Genomic DNA, 13,685 nt, shown 5'->3' on the forward strand with positions numbered 1-13,685 from the left:
AGGACTGTGGGGTTTTCTCACTGTCTACAAGATCGTTTTTATCACCTTTCTTGGAGACCAATAGGGTTGTCTCACTATCTTGAACCTTATCTGCATTACTTTCTCTACCATTGCATAGTGGGGTGCTCTTTTCCAACATTCTGTTTGCATACTACAAGAGAAACAAGCAGACACATCACATGTTTAGCTTGTAGTATACGAAACTCATTTTGGTAAACCGGTTCAGTAGTAAGGTGGACAGGATAACAGCATGAAACAAACATATATCTATGTACTATGGTCACTGTATTGTCCATATTATTCTAGTTTATGTTCCCTAATCAAGATAGAGACACAGTTCAACTCATATATTTTTAAGACACAGCAGCATAGACAGAATATAAGTGTGAGAAACTACACAGGATTGGTAGCACTTTTAATGTGCATCACATGAGAACATAACTGTTTATACAACTTAAACTGAAATCAACATAGATCAAGAAGTTAGAACAACAATCCAGTTAAAGAAATAGGTTTAAAACATACATGTTGCGCCATTGGAGTTTCAATTGGATCCTTCAAATTCGAAAGTAGTTGGTATGAGTAAATACAGTGATGCAACAGCAAAGGAGTATGGACCATAGCTACGGAATCTGACCTGAGAACAGTTGGTCTTCTGCTTTAAACGTGGAGTTTGGGTTAGCTGTGGTGGTCTTCATGCTTTGGGCACTGCAGTAGCTTTACAAACTGCTCGTGTGGGGGTACTCTGTGGTGGACATGGTGCTTTGTCAACTATAAATGGGTTACTATCCGCTGGGGTTGCGGTTAGATGGGTTGTAGCTGGTTCTCTGCCCAACGGTGTAAGTGTGCAATCTGGAAGAGTCTCGATTATGTGTGGTGGGGCTAGTTTGTGGGCCAGTATAACCATGGTTCTATCTGCATCGACGGGTAGCACTATCTTTTGTGAAAAATGGGTTTTTGCTCCCTTAGACACTGCCATCACCCCCTCCAATTTAAATGGCTGATAAACAAGAAAAGAAATTAAACGTACAGACATTGTATGATAAACAGATGTGGTAATTCACATATATGTTGTCTAACCAAACAGGACAGCATGACACAATTTCACATATATGATGCCTAACTAAAGAGGATAGCATGGCACAGTTTCAGATATATGATGGATAACTTAACAGGATATAATGGCATAATTCAACATATGATGAGTACCTAAACAGGATGACATGATAAAACTATATGATGTTTTTCTAAAATAGGTTGGGATGAAATAATTCACATACATGTTGTCTAAGTATACAGGATGGTATGATATGATTGACATAATTGATTCATATACTAAGCACCTGGCACTCGCATGTATGATCTCTAAACTAAGCAGATAGAATTCAATATTGTGCATATGATGTCTAAACTAAGGAATGCAAGACACCATATGCATCATATGAGAAATATAAACATTGCAACTTAGAGCATACACCTTAGGTGGGATATAGGACTAGTCATCTGTCTCTGAATCCTCCTCTGAGGAGCTCCCTGTAACCATCGAGATATATGCTTAAACAGGTACCATTACCTGCTCTGAAGAACTTGTTTTGACTCTAGATTTTTCCATAACCGGCTCAAATGGCTGATACACATGAAGAGTAGTTCAATATACACAGATTGTCGACAAATGGAATATGTAATGAAAAAAAAGATGGCATGAGATAATTCACATATATGATGCCTGGCTCCATGGCGGTGCATAATTCACATATATGATAACTGGCTAAAAAACATGGCATTGCATAATTCACATATCTGATATAGAAAGCAAACAGGAGGCATTCACACAAAGCATGTCTAATCTAAGCAGATGGCATGGCAATGCAAGACACCATATGCATGATATGAGCAATATAACCCAGCCAAGTTAGAGCATGCACCTAGAGGGGGAATACGACTGGTCATCTCTCTCTGAATCCTCCTCTGAGGAGCTATCTGTAACCAGCAAGAAATCTACATCGACAGGTAGCACTGACTGCTCAGAAGACCTTGTTTACACTCCAGATTTTCCCATGACCGACTCAAATGGCTGATGCACAGGAAGAGTAGATGAATGTATAAACATTGTTGACAAATGGAATACATTATGGAAAAAATATGGCACGATACAATTCACATATACGATGACTGGCTAAACAGGATGGCATTGCATGATTCACGTATATGATGCCTGGCTAAAGAAGATGGCATTGCATAATTCCCATATACTCCCTCCGTTCCTAAATATTTGTCTTTTTAGAGATTTCAAATGGACTACCACATACGGATGTATATAGACATATTTTAGAGTGTAGATTCACTCATTTTGTTCCGTATGTAGTCACTTGTTGAAATCTCTAAAAAGACAAATATTTAGGAATGGTGGGAGTATGATATAGAAACCAAACAGGTGGCATTCACACAAAGCAAATCTAAACTAAGATGATGACATATAAGATGTATAATGTAAGCAATGAAAGGTGCCATATGCATGATATGACCAACATCAGCATGCCAGGTTAAAGCAAACACCTCAGGTGGTAAACAGGCATGGTCGGCTCCTTCTGAATCTCCATCTGAACAGTTATCTTCCTCTGGAATACAATCTGTAAATGCAGGAGGGGGGCACTTCTCCCACCATGGAGCGGCGTCTGCATGACATTATATTCGCACGCAACGGTCTTCTCTTTTTCTCTACATGTTCAGTATGATTGTGTACAATATCTGACATGCATAATAAAAAATAGTTAGATTTTGTAATGCCTAAGGGGTGCATGCAAAAATCAAGACTGATGGTAGCAAACGAGTGGATGGATCCAAAACTAATGATAGCAGGTAGATTATAGCTTCAATTTAAAAAGATAGACAATGGATCATCTATTGTTTGTTGCCCACCCAACATGAACCACATAGAAGACCCCAGATGAACCAGATAGTAGACAGATACTATTCGTTGCTGGCTCGATATGAGACCCATGGGCAATTCAAAAATCAAGATTGAATGATAAAGTAGCAGGTAATAATAACCGATGTATAACGTAAGCAAACACGAAAGACTGCGACCTCTCTTCCGGAACTGTGTAGTCCTCAGGTTCATCTGCTCAGTCGATGATGGTAATGCAGTTGGCGTGGCTGTCGGCAACGGGGAAGATGATCTGAGGTGGCGAAAGGAAGTCTACAGGGGGGATCTCTGCTGCAGTGAACGCTTCTGTCGATGGTGCACCTCAGGTGGGGTGGATGACGGCACGGCAGGAGCACGACATAACACATAGAGTTTTCTTTGACGCCTATCTGAAAATGAAGTAAATCTGTAAGGGCTCCTTAGAATTGGAGGATTCTATAAACGCGGGGATAGGAAAAACACAGGAATAGGATAGGAATGCACGTGCAAAACAGAGCATTTGGAAACATAAGATTTGAGTCAACCTGGGTGTTTGGCTCACATGAATTGGAAGAACAGAGGAATGGAGAAACGAAGTGATGCGACGAGTGTACAAACTCTTTGGCATAGCCTTGTGGACCTCGGCATCATTGGGATGGAAATGGAGGATGGTGATGATGCTGGTGTGACTCTCGAGGGCGGGGAAGAAGATCCGAGGCCTCTGGAAACGGCGCCGAGGGTACTGCTCCACTGTGATGGACGGTTCTGTCGTTGGAGCAGCTCCGCTAAGGTGTATGGCGATGAGGCTAAAGCATGACAAGACAGACAACGTTAATCTGAAGTGGGACCCTAATAACATCTGCAATAGATGATGTAAAATACATCACCAAAAAGTGCTAGATGTAAAATGCATCAGCCGCGCCACGGCCGCTCCGACAGATGCTGTAAGTACTGTTCACTCTTAACTTAACTGGAGAAAATGAACTTCACAGTCGAAACTGAATTTTACTATCGAAACTGATTGAACTAGTAACAGAGCATTGCAATAGACGTTTAGCGCGTTCGAGCACTAGTAGCAGAGTAGTGATCTAAATCAGCAGACGCTCGAGCAGGGAACGCACTAGCAGAGAGCAAGTCGTGAAGTAGCACCGCGAGCGAGTGCTAAAGCAGCAACTCCTGTAGCTGCCGGAGGTCGTGCAGCAGCAGCAGCAGTGCAAGCGAGAGCAAGAGCAGAGCAGCAGCACGAACGAAAGCAGGAGTAGTGCAGCAGCATGACCGACAGCAATAACAGAGCCGCAGCGCGAGCGAGAGCCAGAGCAGCTGCAGCTAGTGCCATTGTGGAAGTCTCCACCGAGGAAGCAACGACATGGGGGAGAGACGCCGTGGATGATGTGGCCAGCGACGGTGCCGTCGATGGAGACACGCCATGTCTGCTCGGTATCGAGCACCGGCAACCCCGTGAGATCGAATAAAAGATAAAATGCAGCGGTGAGTGCAGAACCTCCTTGGTGGCGCCGAGTTGGCCTCGGCTTCATCGGAGGAATTTGTGAGGGTGCTGCGGTTCTGGAGGGGCGGGTCAAGACGATGCTCTGGGGATTGAGGTGGCGCGATAGACGAGGCGAACATCGGGGCAGCTCCTTGGAGGTGGAGGACGGGGCGGCTGATCCGGCGGGATGATGAGATCAACAACGGATCCTCATCCGGTGCGGTGGATGAGGGACGGAGAGCTGTTGCGGTGGAAGACGTAGTCGGGGAAGAGTCTCCGGTTGGGGGGCGGTCGGGAGGCCGACGGAGGAGCGTGGGGTTTCGCGGGTTTTGGCGGCCTCGGTGAACGAATGTGGGGCGAAGGGGGAGGGGGGAGCCAATCTTAGGAACGCGCTTGTCCGAAATGTAGGGTAAGTTACCAGCGTACCCCCACCGGTTTTGACACCGCGACGTGGAGCTTCATTTCCGGCTGAGGGGTAGAAGGGGGATTTCGTGTGTCTGGGCTGCGGGAGCGATTTCGGATGAGGAGGGAGTTCTCGCGCGCGTCCAAATTTCAGGATAACAAGGCGCGGCGCGGGTTGAAGAAGCGGGAGTTTCAAAGCAGGTGAGACAAAAGATACTTGAGCTTGAAAATTTCGGGATAACAAGGTGCGGATTCCATGTTCGGCAGAACAAACTTAACGTGTAAAAAAACAATTCATACAAGACACAAGAGAGTCATGTCCCCTTTTACTATATTGCTATGGATGCCATTGAAAAAACTACAAGAAAAATGTAAAAAAAATCGGGAGAACAAGATTACCCTGCACAGTACCAAATCGATTCGCACTTCCCTCAACAACAACAAAAAAACAAATCAATTCCCACCAAAGAAAGAGTAATGTCCCTTTTTATATGATTACAGATGCCATGATCTCGAATTTGAATTTTTGAATCCACGTTATGTTGAATTTGAATATATCGTTAGGTGACCTTGCGGTTTATAATTGATGTAGTCGTACATTTTGATCTTCCATCATATATGAACATTTTACTCCACCATGTGAACATATATATTATCGTCTACCATATGGACTAAATTTGAATCAATTTTCCTTATTTGAATATGATTGTTGTCAAGTTATACAATAATTTAAATATTATCATGATAAAAAAAACATACATATAGCAGTAATCATATTTCACTATGAACTACATGTACCATACGCTCTCCAATTCAAATATTTGTATCCATTTTATGTTGAATTCAAATCATAGTACATTATTGGTCTAGGTAGCGAGATGTTTGGGATAATCTAAACCCTGTTTTCATACGTATAATTTTTGGCTGAATTGGGACAAGTTTGTGTATAAGCCTCTTGCAAAACCGGAGATTCTCTCAACAAGTCTCGTGGTTCCAAGAGGGAACGTGTCACCTTTGTGTGCGAAACGATATACGCTGCCTCCCCCTGATTTTATTTACAGAGGCAACATAGAACTATATGAGTGCCCTCTTAAATTTTGGAATTATTTCGGGTTCATTTGGCCTTTTTATACATTAATTGAGTTTCTGGACTTTTAATGTGGATAATCTAAATATGAATTGCATGCACATGCTCCGGTGCACCAAAGTGGGTTGAAAAATCACATGTGTGTCCTTGGTTGAATCTCTAGGTCCCATGGAAGAAATGAGAATGAAATTCAAACATCTGGGCGTCATGACTCGGCCAAGAACATCGAGAAACTCTGATTTTAAATTCATGTAAATCCAAAACTCGCCTGGAAATCATGAAACTTGGCATGGTGTCATGTCATGGCACTAACATGTTGTGGTAAAAATTGGGCCGATTTGGAGGCTCGTGGTTCTAAGAGGGAACGTGCCACCTTTGAGTGTGAAACAATATACGCTGCCCCCCTTGAGTTTCTTAACAAAGGCAACATAGAGCTACATTAGTGCCCTGTTAAATTTTGGAATTATTCTGGGTTCGTTTGTCGTTTTTTATACATTAATTGAGTTTCTGGTCATTTAATGTGCATAAGTCAAATTTGAACTACAAGCACATGCTCTCGTGCACCAAAGTTGGTTGAAAAATCACATTTGTGTCCTCGGGTGAATTTCTAGGTCCCATGCAAGAAATGAGAATAAAATTAAAACATCTGGGCATCGTGGCTCGGCCGAGAACATTGAGAAACTTGGTTTTAAAATTCTTGTAAATCCAAAACACGTCTGAAAATCATGAAACTTGGCATGGATGTCATGTCATGGTACTACCATGTTGTGGTAAAAAAATTGGCCGAATAGGAACATATTTTGGTATAAGCTTCTTGCAAACCGAAGCTTCTCTCAAGAAGGCTCGTGGTTCTGAGAGGGAACGTGCCACCTTTGAGTGCGAAACGATATACGTTGCCCCCCTTGAGTTTATTTACAAAGGCAACATAGAACTACATGAGTGCCCTATTAAATTTTGGAATTATTCCGGCTTCGTTTGGCCTTATTTACACATTAATTGAGTTTTTGGTCATTTAATGTGCATAATTCAAATTTGAACTACAAGCACATGCTCCCGTGCACCAAAGTTGGTTGAAAAATCACATTTGTGTCCTCGGGTGAATTTCTACTCCCTCCTTCCATCTCTATAGGTCCTAATGCGTTTTTCAAGGCTAACTTTGACCAAACGTTAGAGCAATAATATATGACATGCAACTTACACAAAGCATACCTTCAATTTTGTATGCCAAAGGAGCTTCCAATAATATAATTTTCATAGTATACATCTCATGTGCTATTAATCTTGTCAATAGTCAAAGGCTGTCTTGAAAAACACATTAGGCCCTATATAGATGGAAGGAGGGAGTAGGTCCCATGCAAAAAATGAGAATAAAATTCAAACATCTGGGCATCGTGGCTCGGTCGAGAACATTGAGAAACTTGGCTTTAAAATCATGAAACTTGGCATGGTGTCATGTCATGGTAGTACCATGCCGTGGTTAAAAAAATGGCCGTATAGGAACAAATTTTGGTATAAGCTTCTTGCAAATCAGAGCTTCTCTCAAGAAGGCTCGTGGTTCTGGGAGGGAACATGTCACCTTTGTGTGCTTAATTCAAATTTGAAATACAAGCACATGTTCTAGTGCACCAAAGTTGGTTGAAAAATCACATGTGTGTCCTCGGGTAAATTTCTAGGTTCCATGCAAGAAATGGGAATGAAATTCAAAATTCTGGGCATCGTGGCTGGGTTGGAAACATTGAGAAACTTAGTTTTTTAATTCCTGTAAATCCAAAACACACATGAAAATAATGAAACTTGGCTTGGTGCCATGACATGGCACCAACATGCTGTGGTAAATTTGCAGTCCGATTTGCGAAGGCGCACACATTAACAATCAACAAAGTCATTTTGGAACAAGTGCTGTCACGTTACCATCGGAAACACAAGTATTATTGAAACCGTGGGCGTTCTACTTACTAGTACCACGTGCCGCCACGTGTCCCCATTTTTTATTAGCTAGGAGGCGCCATGCAGGGTAGCTATTTGAGTACGAGAGGCGTGCGATCAGACCCATGCGCGTGCTTATCGGGAGGAGAGCCCTTTGACCTCCATCTAATGTCCACCTCTCTCCCAAGGTCTCCATTAATGGCGCCTGAGCCTCTGTTTAATGGCGTGGCTATGTCTCACTCGACTGAGATTTAAGAGAGAAAAAAGAAAATCTGAAAGCACAGATCTTGATGTAAGATCCGACGAACCTATATAGCATCTACTGCGACTTATAGCAAGACTGATGAATATATAAGGATGATTAATTTTTTTTATCAAAGAAGGGCTTGCCCCTTTCGATTTTCATTACTGAAAACCACCACAATTCACAAGAAGTTCAGCACAACTCCAGCCTAACACGAAGGACTAAAAGCTACCAGATTGAAATCGCAACATCCCAAGAGGCCAACAAAGGCCAAACATCCGTGCTAGAACCCAACATTTCACAACCAACGACACAATCCACATCCTAAACTGATTATTACATCAAAAGAAACTAGGAAACTGAAGGAAGCCTAGCAGCAACTAGAAGAACAGCAATGCCAGGGTCGCCACAACAAGAGTTTTCTTCATTCCAGCCTCGCAACATTGATCTTCCATAGAAAGATAAGGACGATTAATTGTCTTACATAATTAGAAAGATAATTTAAAAAGCCACATGCGGCTACGCCCGAAATACACAAGGGCAAAAGAAGAAGGAAGACAAGGATCTGGTTCGTTGATCTCTACTTTCTTGATGCGTTGCTGCAGGCCGCGGGAACTAGTCTCCGCAGCGAGCGGCGATGAGCTCTTTCGTGTCCTCAAGACGCTACTTGAGAACATCCACGGCTTCCCCCACCAGCCTTTGGCGCTCGTTGCGGAGCATGTCATTCTCGTCCATAAGTTTCTTGACGATGACGCCGGTCCTCTTCAACAAGGCACTGGTCTCCTCCTGCTGGTCTGCACGTCGGATGATCTTCTCCCTCAGCAGGTTGTGCTCGGCCCGGAGCCTCTCATTGCCCTCCCTTAGTTGCCGGATGACGCCGGTAGCCTGTTCAAACGAGGCTTTCATGTCGTCCTGCAACCTCGCCCAGCCGGAGATCTGATCCATCTGGCTATGGACGATCGCACGCATGCGCCTGTAACAGTTGTCGTCTGCCCATGAGAAATTTTCCCAGGCCGCCGCAGTGCGGCGGGACATCTCTACTGCATTCGTGGCGCGGCGGGACATCTCTGCAGCTTCCGCGGCGCATCCGGACCAGTCTGCTACATCGACGGCGCGGCGGGACCTCCGTGCTGCTTCAGCGGCGCGACGGGACCTCTGTGTTGCTACTTCCGCGCAGCGGGACATGTCGGCTGCTCTTGCAGCGAGGCGGGACATCTCTCGTGCTTCCACTTCCATGCTCGCCTCTCCCTGGTGGCAATCTCTCGACCTAGAACTCACGCTGGCCATGGCAGACGCAAGGGAAGGATGTTGAATGACTTGTTTGTTTTTGTGGATGAGGAGTTGAGGAGGAATGTACAGTCATCTTGGCATACTAGTATTTATAACCGAGTACTAATACGCTCCTAACTGGGAAACCGTTTAGGTTGTGATCGGTGTGAACAGGTTTGCAATTCAATATAGCGTGGTACTAATACGCTCCTAAGTGGGAAACCGTTTAGGTTGTGATCGGTGTGAACAGGTTTGCAATTCAATATAGCGTGCAGTAATTTGGAATGTGACGAGACGCAAGCACAAAATTTATTGACGGTTCTAGTTTCTAAGTGCGGCACTATTCCCGGATGGAGTACTTCTTTTTCTACTCCCTCCTTTCCGGTTTTATAGGGCTTATCTCAAAATTTTGGTTTTTCCATTTTATAAGGCTCAATTTGGTTGTTCCCCAACACATGTTCAGATTCCAAGGTGCATTAAATCATTGCATGCAAGTATTAAGAGAAAATTGACCAATGTATGTACTTTATGTATGCATGCATTGCAATTAATGCACTGATAAACATAATTTTTTGAGAAAAACAAGAGCATTAATTAGGTGCTTTTGCAAACTACAAAAATATTCCACCACTCACCATCTTGGTTGGTGAGATTTTGAATGAAGCCCTATAAACCGGAAAGGAGGGAGTACTGTTGTGTACGTGCAATAACTGGCACCGTCGTATACATATCTTACGGTTAATGGGGCGTTCGACAGGAATAGCCGCGTGGTGAGCTCTAGGCTAGTCTTTTTTCAAACGCATTAAACCTATCTCTCGGGACTTCTCGCATGCACCATCGTGCCACCCACAAAAACTTGTACTCTGAGTTTAGTAGTACGTTATACAGGAAGAGAAGAGGTGCACGCACGCACTCGTCCTCTCACACACGCGTCGTTTTTTCTCAAAAAGGAGGATGATGTCCCCCGGCCTCTGCATCTGGGAGTCACACACGCATCTGTAGCTACGAATTGTAGTGTTCTCAACCATCCGATTGGCTCTATCATGGATGTACCTATATACTAAAACATGTCTAGATACATCTATATTTTGACAAATGGAAGGCATGTATTGTGGAACGGAGGAAGTGCTTGTGATCAAAATGGATAAAAAGGGACGTATCTAGAACTAAAATACGTCTACATACATCTCCTTTTATCCATTTTGATGACAAGTATTACTTCTTACCCAAAGGAACTTTATATCCAACTAACACAAAATATCCGTTCGACTGATGGAAATTACTGATCTGATGTCGAAGTAATTGCTGCATCGCCACAAAAACCCACCATTTCTTGAGCTAAAGTAGACCAAGGTAATCCCTATATTAGCATATTACTAAGATAAACAGAAGGCACTGTAGAAACATTTAGGACGTGAGCTTGTCAATCTGAATGTGGAGGGACACAAGCTTAGCCCCGACCAGCAGCTTGGGCGGAACTGTCAAGAAGGTCAACTCCTGCACGTCGACGTCGCCAGGATCCTTGCTGCTTGTCACCTCCATTTCCACCTTGACGGCGTCAGTCGTGCCTTTGGGCTCCCCCGGCGGGCCGTTCGCCCACAGCTTGGCCACGTAGTGCGGCAGTGGGGACGCCCCCGCTCTGATGCAGACGACCGACACGACGATAGGCGCGCCGATGTTGAGCACGTCGCCGACCAAGAAAAACGCGCAGCGGTCCTCCTCCGTGAACAGCAAGAGCCGTGGCTCCGACAGTGGCACTTGCAGCTGGAGCACCTTGCCGTACTGGATCATGTGCACGGGCATGGGATGCGCGGTGCTGATGTGGTGGTAGAGCGCCGGCGGTGGGCCTTCGTAGCCGCAGACGGGCATGGGGCATTTGCAGACGCGAGCGGACACACGCTCTGGTGATCGGCGAGCTTGTGGTAAGTGACGTTGAGCCCACAGCCTTCGTGCGGGCACTCCACCCTCACCGATGAAAGGACGGAGTCCACCGCCGTGTTCCGCACGTCGAAGCCACCGCCGCGCTCGCACTTCTGGCACTGCCGCTGGTTCCCGGGGCGCTCGATGCGGCAGTCCGCGTAGGCCAGGTGCCCTCCCTTGCACTGCAGAAATCAATCGAACAGCACATCAATCAAGAAACATGTACCTTGCTCAATCAGCCGAACAGACGAGGTGTATTCGAACCTCATACACTGGAGGCGTCAAGGGGCGAAGGCACAAGGGGCAGTGGAGCACGGTGAGGTCCATCAAGACCTTAGAGAGCTCCATCACCGGGTCCTGTTCGGTCTACATGATCTCGCCCTCCTCGTGCACAACCATCTCTCGACTTGGGCTGGGGTATTACAAAGCTTTACTATCACATATTTTATACTACTTCAAGGTGCATTAAATCAACACATGCATGTATCAAAAGGAGAGTCACGGCATGCATGCATGCGTTGTAATTCATGCATCGGTAAACGCAAATTATTGAAATATATCGAGTGCAGTGCTTTGATGTGTCGCGTCAACTCATACATCAACGAGAAGTTTGATTATCCTCTCCCTCGCGGACTTAACTGCACCTGCCTTTGGCTGTATGATAGGTTGGCCACACACCTGTCGGGCCCACCTGTCATACACGCAAAGGCAGGAGCGTCCCTCCCTCGCCCATGAGCGTGGTGGCTGGCAAGACTAGGAGAAGCTTTCACTACACGCTCTCCCTACCGCACGCGGTGGACATGCAGCAGTTCAATCGGTGTCAGATGGCCGAAAGCGTACTGTAGTACTCCTCCAGTGCAGTAGTTCATGACTATAGATGCATTTTATGTGTAGATTCACTCATTTTTCTCCATATGTGGTCCATAGTGAAATCTCTCCAAAGACTTATATTTAGGAACGGAGGGAGTAGTATAGTACTAGTATATACCGCATCATTCTTTGCTCCTTCTTACTACTCCGACATGTGGGAGAGCCAGCATCCAGGTCGACGTGTCATGCACCAGATTAGAGCGCGGAATGGAAGGGGGCATCACCCCGGTCGGAGCGCCAGTAATTCATGACTATAGTGAGTGGTCATATCACAAGTCTTTCCAGCAGTAACTGATGTCTACTACACAACCTTCTTCTTGTAGACGTTGTTGGTCCTCCAAGTGCAGAGATTTGTAGGACAGTAGCAAATTTCCCTCAAGTGGATGACCTAAGTTTATCAATCCATAGGAGGCGTAGGATGAAGATGGTCTCTCTCAAGCAACCCTGCAACCAAGTAACAAAGAGTCTCTTGTGTCCCCAACACACCCAATACAATGGTAAATTGTATAGGTGCACTAGTTCGGCGAAGAGATAGTGATACAAGTGGTATATGGATGGTAGATAAAGGTATTTGTAATCTGAAATTATAAAAACAGCAAGGTAACTAATGATAAAAGTGAGCGTAAACAGTATTGCAATGATAGTAAACAAGGCCTAGGGTTCATACTTTCGCTAGTGCAAGTTCCCTCAACAATAATAACATAATTGGATCACATAACTATCCCTCAACATGCAACAAAGAGTCACTCCAAAGTCACTAATAGCGGACAACAAACGAAGAGATTATGGTAGGGTACTAAACCACCTCAAAGTTATTCTTTCCAATCAATCCGTTGGGCTATTCCTATAAGTGTCACAAACAGCCCTAGAGTTCGTACTAGAATAACACCTTAAGACACAAATCAACAAAAACCCTAATGTCACCTAGATACTCCAATGTCACCTCAAGTATCCGTGGGTATGATTATACGATATGCATCACACAATCTCATATTAATCTATTCAACCAACACATAGAACCTCAAAGAGTGCCCCAAAGTTTCTACCGGAGAATCACGACGAAAACATGTGCCAACCCCTATGCATAGGTTCATGGGCGGAACCCACAAGTTCATCACCAAAACATACATCAAGTGAATCACGTGATATCCCATTGTCACCACAGATATGCACGGCAAGACATACATCAAGTGTTCTCAAATCTTTAAAGACTCAATCTGATAAGATAACTTCAAAGGGGAAACTCAATCCATTACAAGAGAGTAGAGGTGGGAGAAAACATCATAAGATCCAACTATAATAGCAAAGCTCGTGATACATCAAGATCGTGCCAAATCAAGAACACGAGAGAGAGAGAGAGAGATCAAACTCATAGCTACTGGTACATACCCTCAGCCCCGAGCGAGAACTACTCCCTCCTCGTCATGGAGAGCACCAGGATGATGAAGATGGCCACCGGAGAGGGATTGCCCCATCCGGCAGGGTGCCGGAACGGGTCTAGATTGGCTTTCGATGGCTACAGTGGCTTCTGGTGGCGGAACTCCTGATCTATTGTGCTCCTGGATGTTTTTAGGGT

General features: G+C 44.7%; 2 protein-coding genes across 2 annotated transcripts; both read right to left on the bottom strand.

Moving 5' to 3' along the window:
• Positions 1-10,598: 10,598 nt before the first annotated feature.
• LOC147976079 (uncharacterized) lies at positions 10,599-11,110 on the bottom strand. Its single transcript, XM_087520716.1, has 2 exons — positions 10,781-11,110; positions 10,599-10,679 (listed from the first exon to the last, which is right to left on the bottom strand). Exons 1-2 carry the CDS (start codon positions 11,108-11,110, stop codon positions 10,599-10,601), a joined length of 411 nt encoding a protein of 136 aa, XP_087376842.1.
• Positions 11,107-11,587, bottom strand: LOC125509382 (E3 ubiquitin-protein ligase SINA-like 7). Its single transcript, XM_087520717.1, has 2 exons — positions 11,504-11,587; positions 11,107-11,421 (listed from the first exon to the last, which is right to left on the bottom strand). Exons 1-2 carry the CDS (start codon positions 11,585-11,587, stop codon positions 11,107-11,109), a joined length of 399 nt encoding a protein of 132 aa, XP_087376843.1.
• Positions 11,588-13,685: the final 2,098 nt, after the last annotated feature.

This window comes from Triticum urartu, chromosome 4A (genome assembly GCF_056163025.1).
Source record: "Triticum urartu cultivar PI428250 chromosome 4A, HENAU_Tu73, whole genome shotgun sequence".
Taxonomy (NCBI): domain Eukaryota; kingdom Viridiplantae; phylum Streptophyta; class Magnoliopsida; order Poales; family Poaceae; genus Triticum; species Triticum urartu.

Coding starts and splice junctions, on each gene's coding strand:
- LOC147976079 (XM_087520716.1), bottom strand. CDS start 11,110: ATGATCCAGTACGGCAAGGTGCTCCAGCTGCAAGTGCCACTGTCGGAG. Junction 10,680..10,780: donor CAGTTCCGCCCAAGCTGCTG/GTCGGGGCTAAG, acceptor ATGCTAATATAG/GGATTACCTTGGTCTACTTT.
- LOC125509382 (XM_087520717.1), bottom strand. CDS start 11,587: ATGGAGCTCTCTAAGGTCTTGATGGACCTCACCGTGCTCCACTGCCCC. Junction 11,422..11,503: donor TGACGCCTCCAGTGTATGAG/GTTCGAATACAC, acceptor TGATTTCTGCAG/TGCAAGGGAGGGCACCTGGC.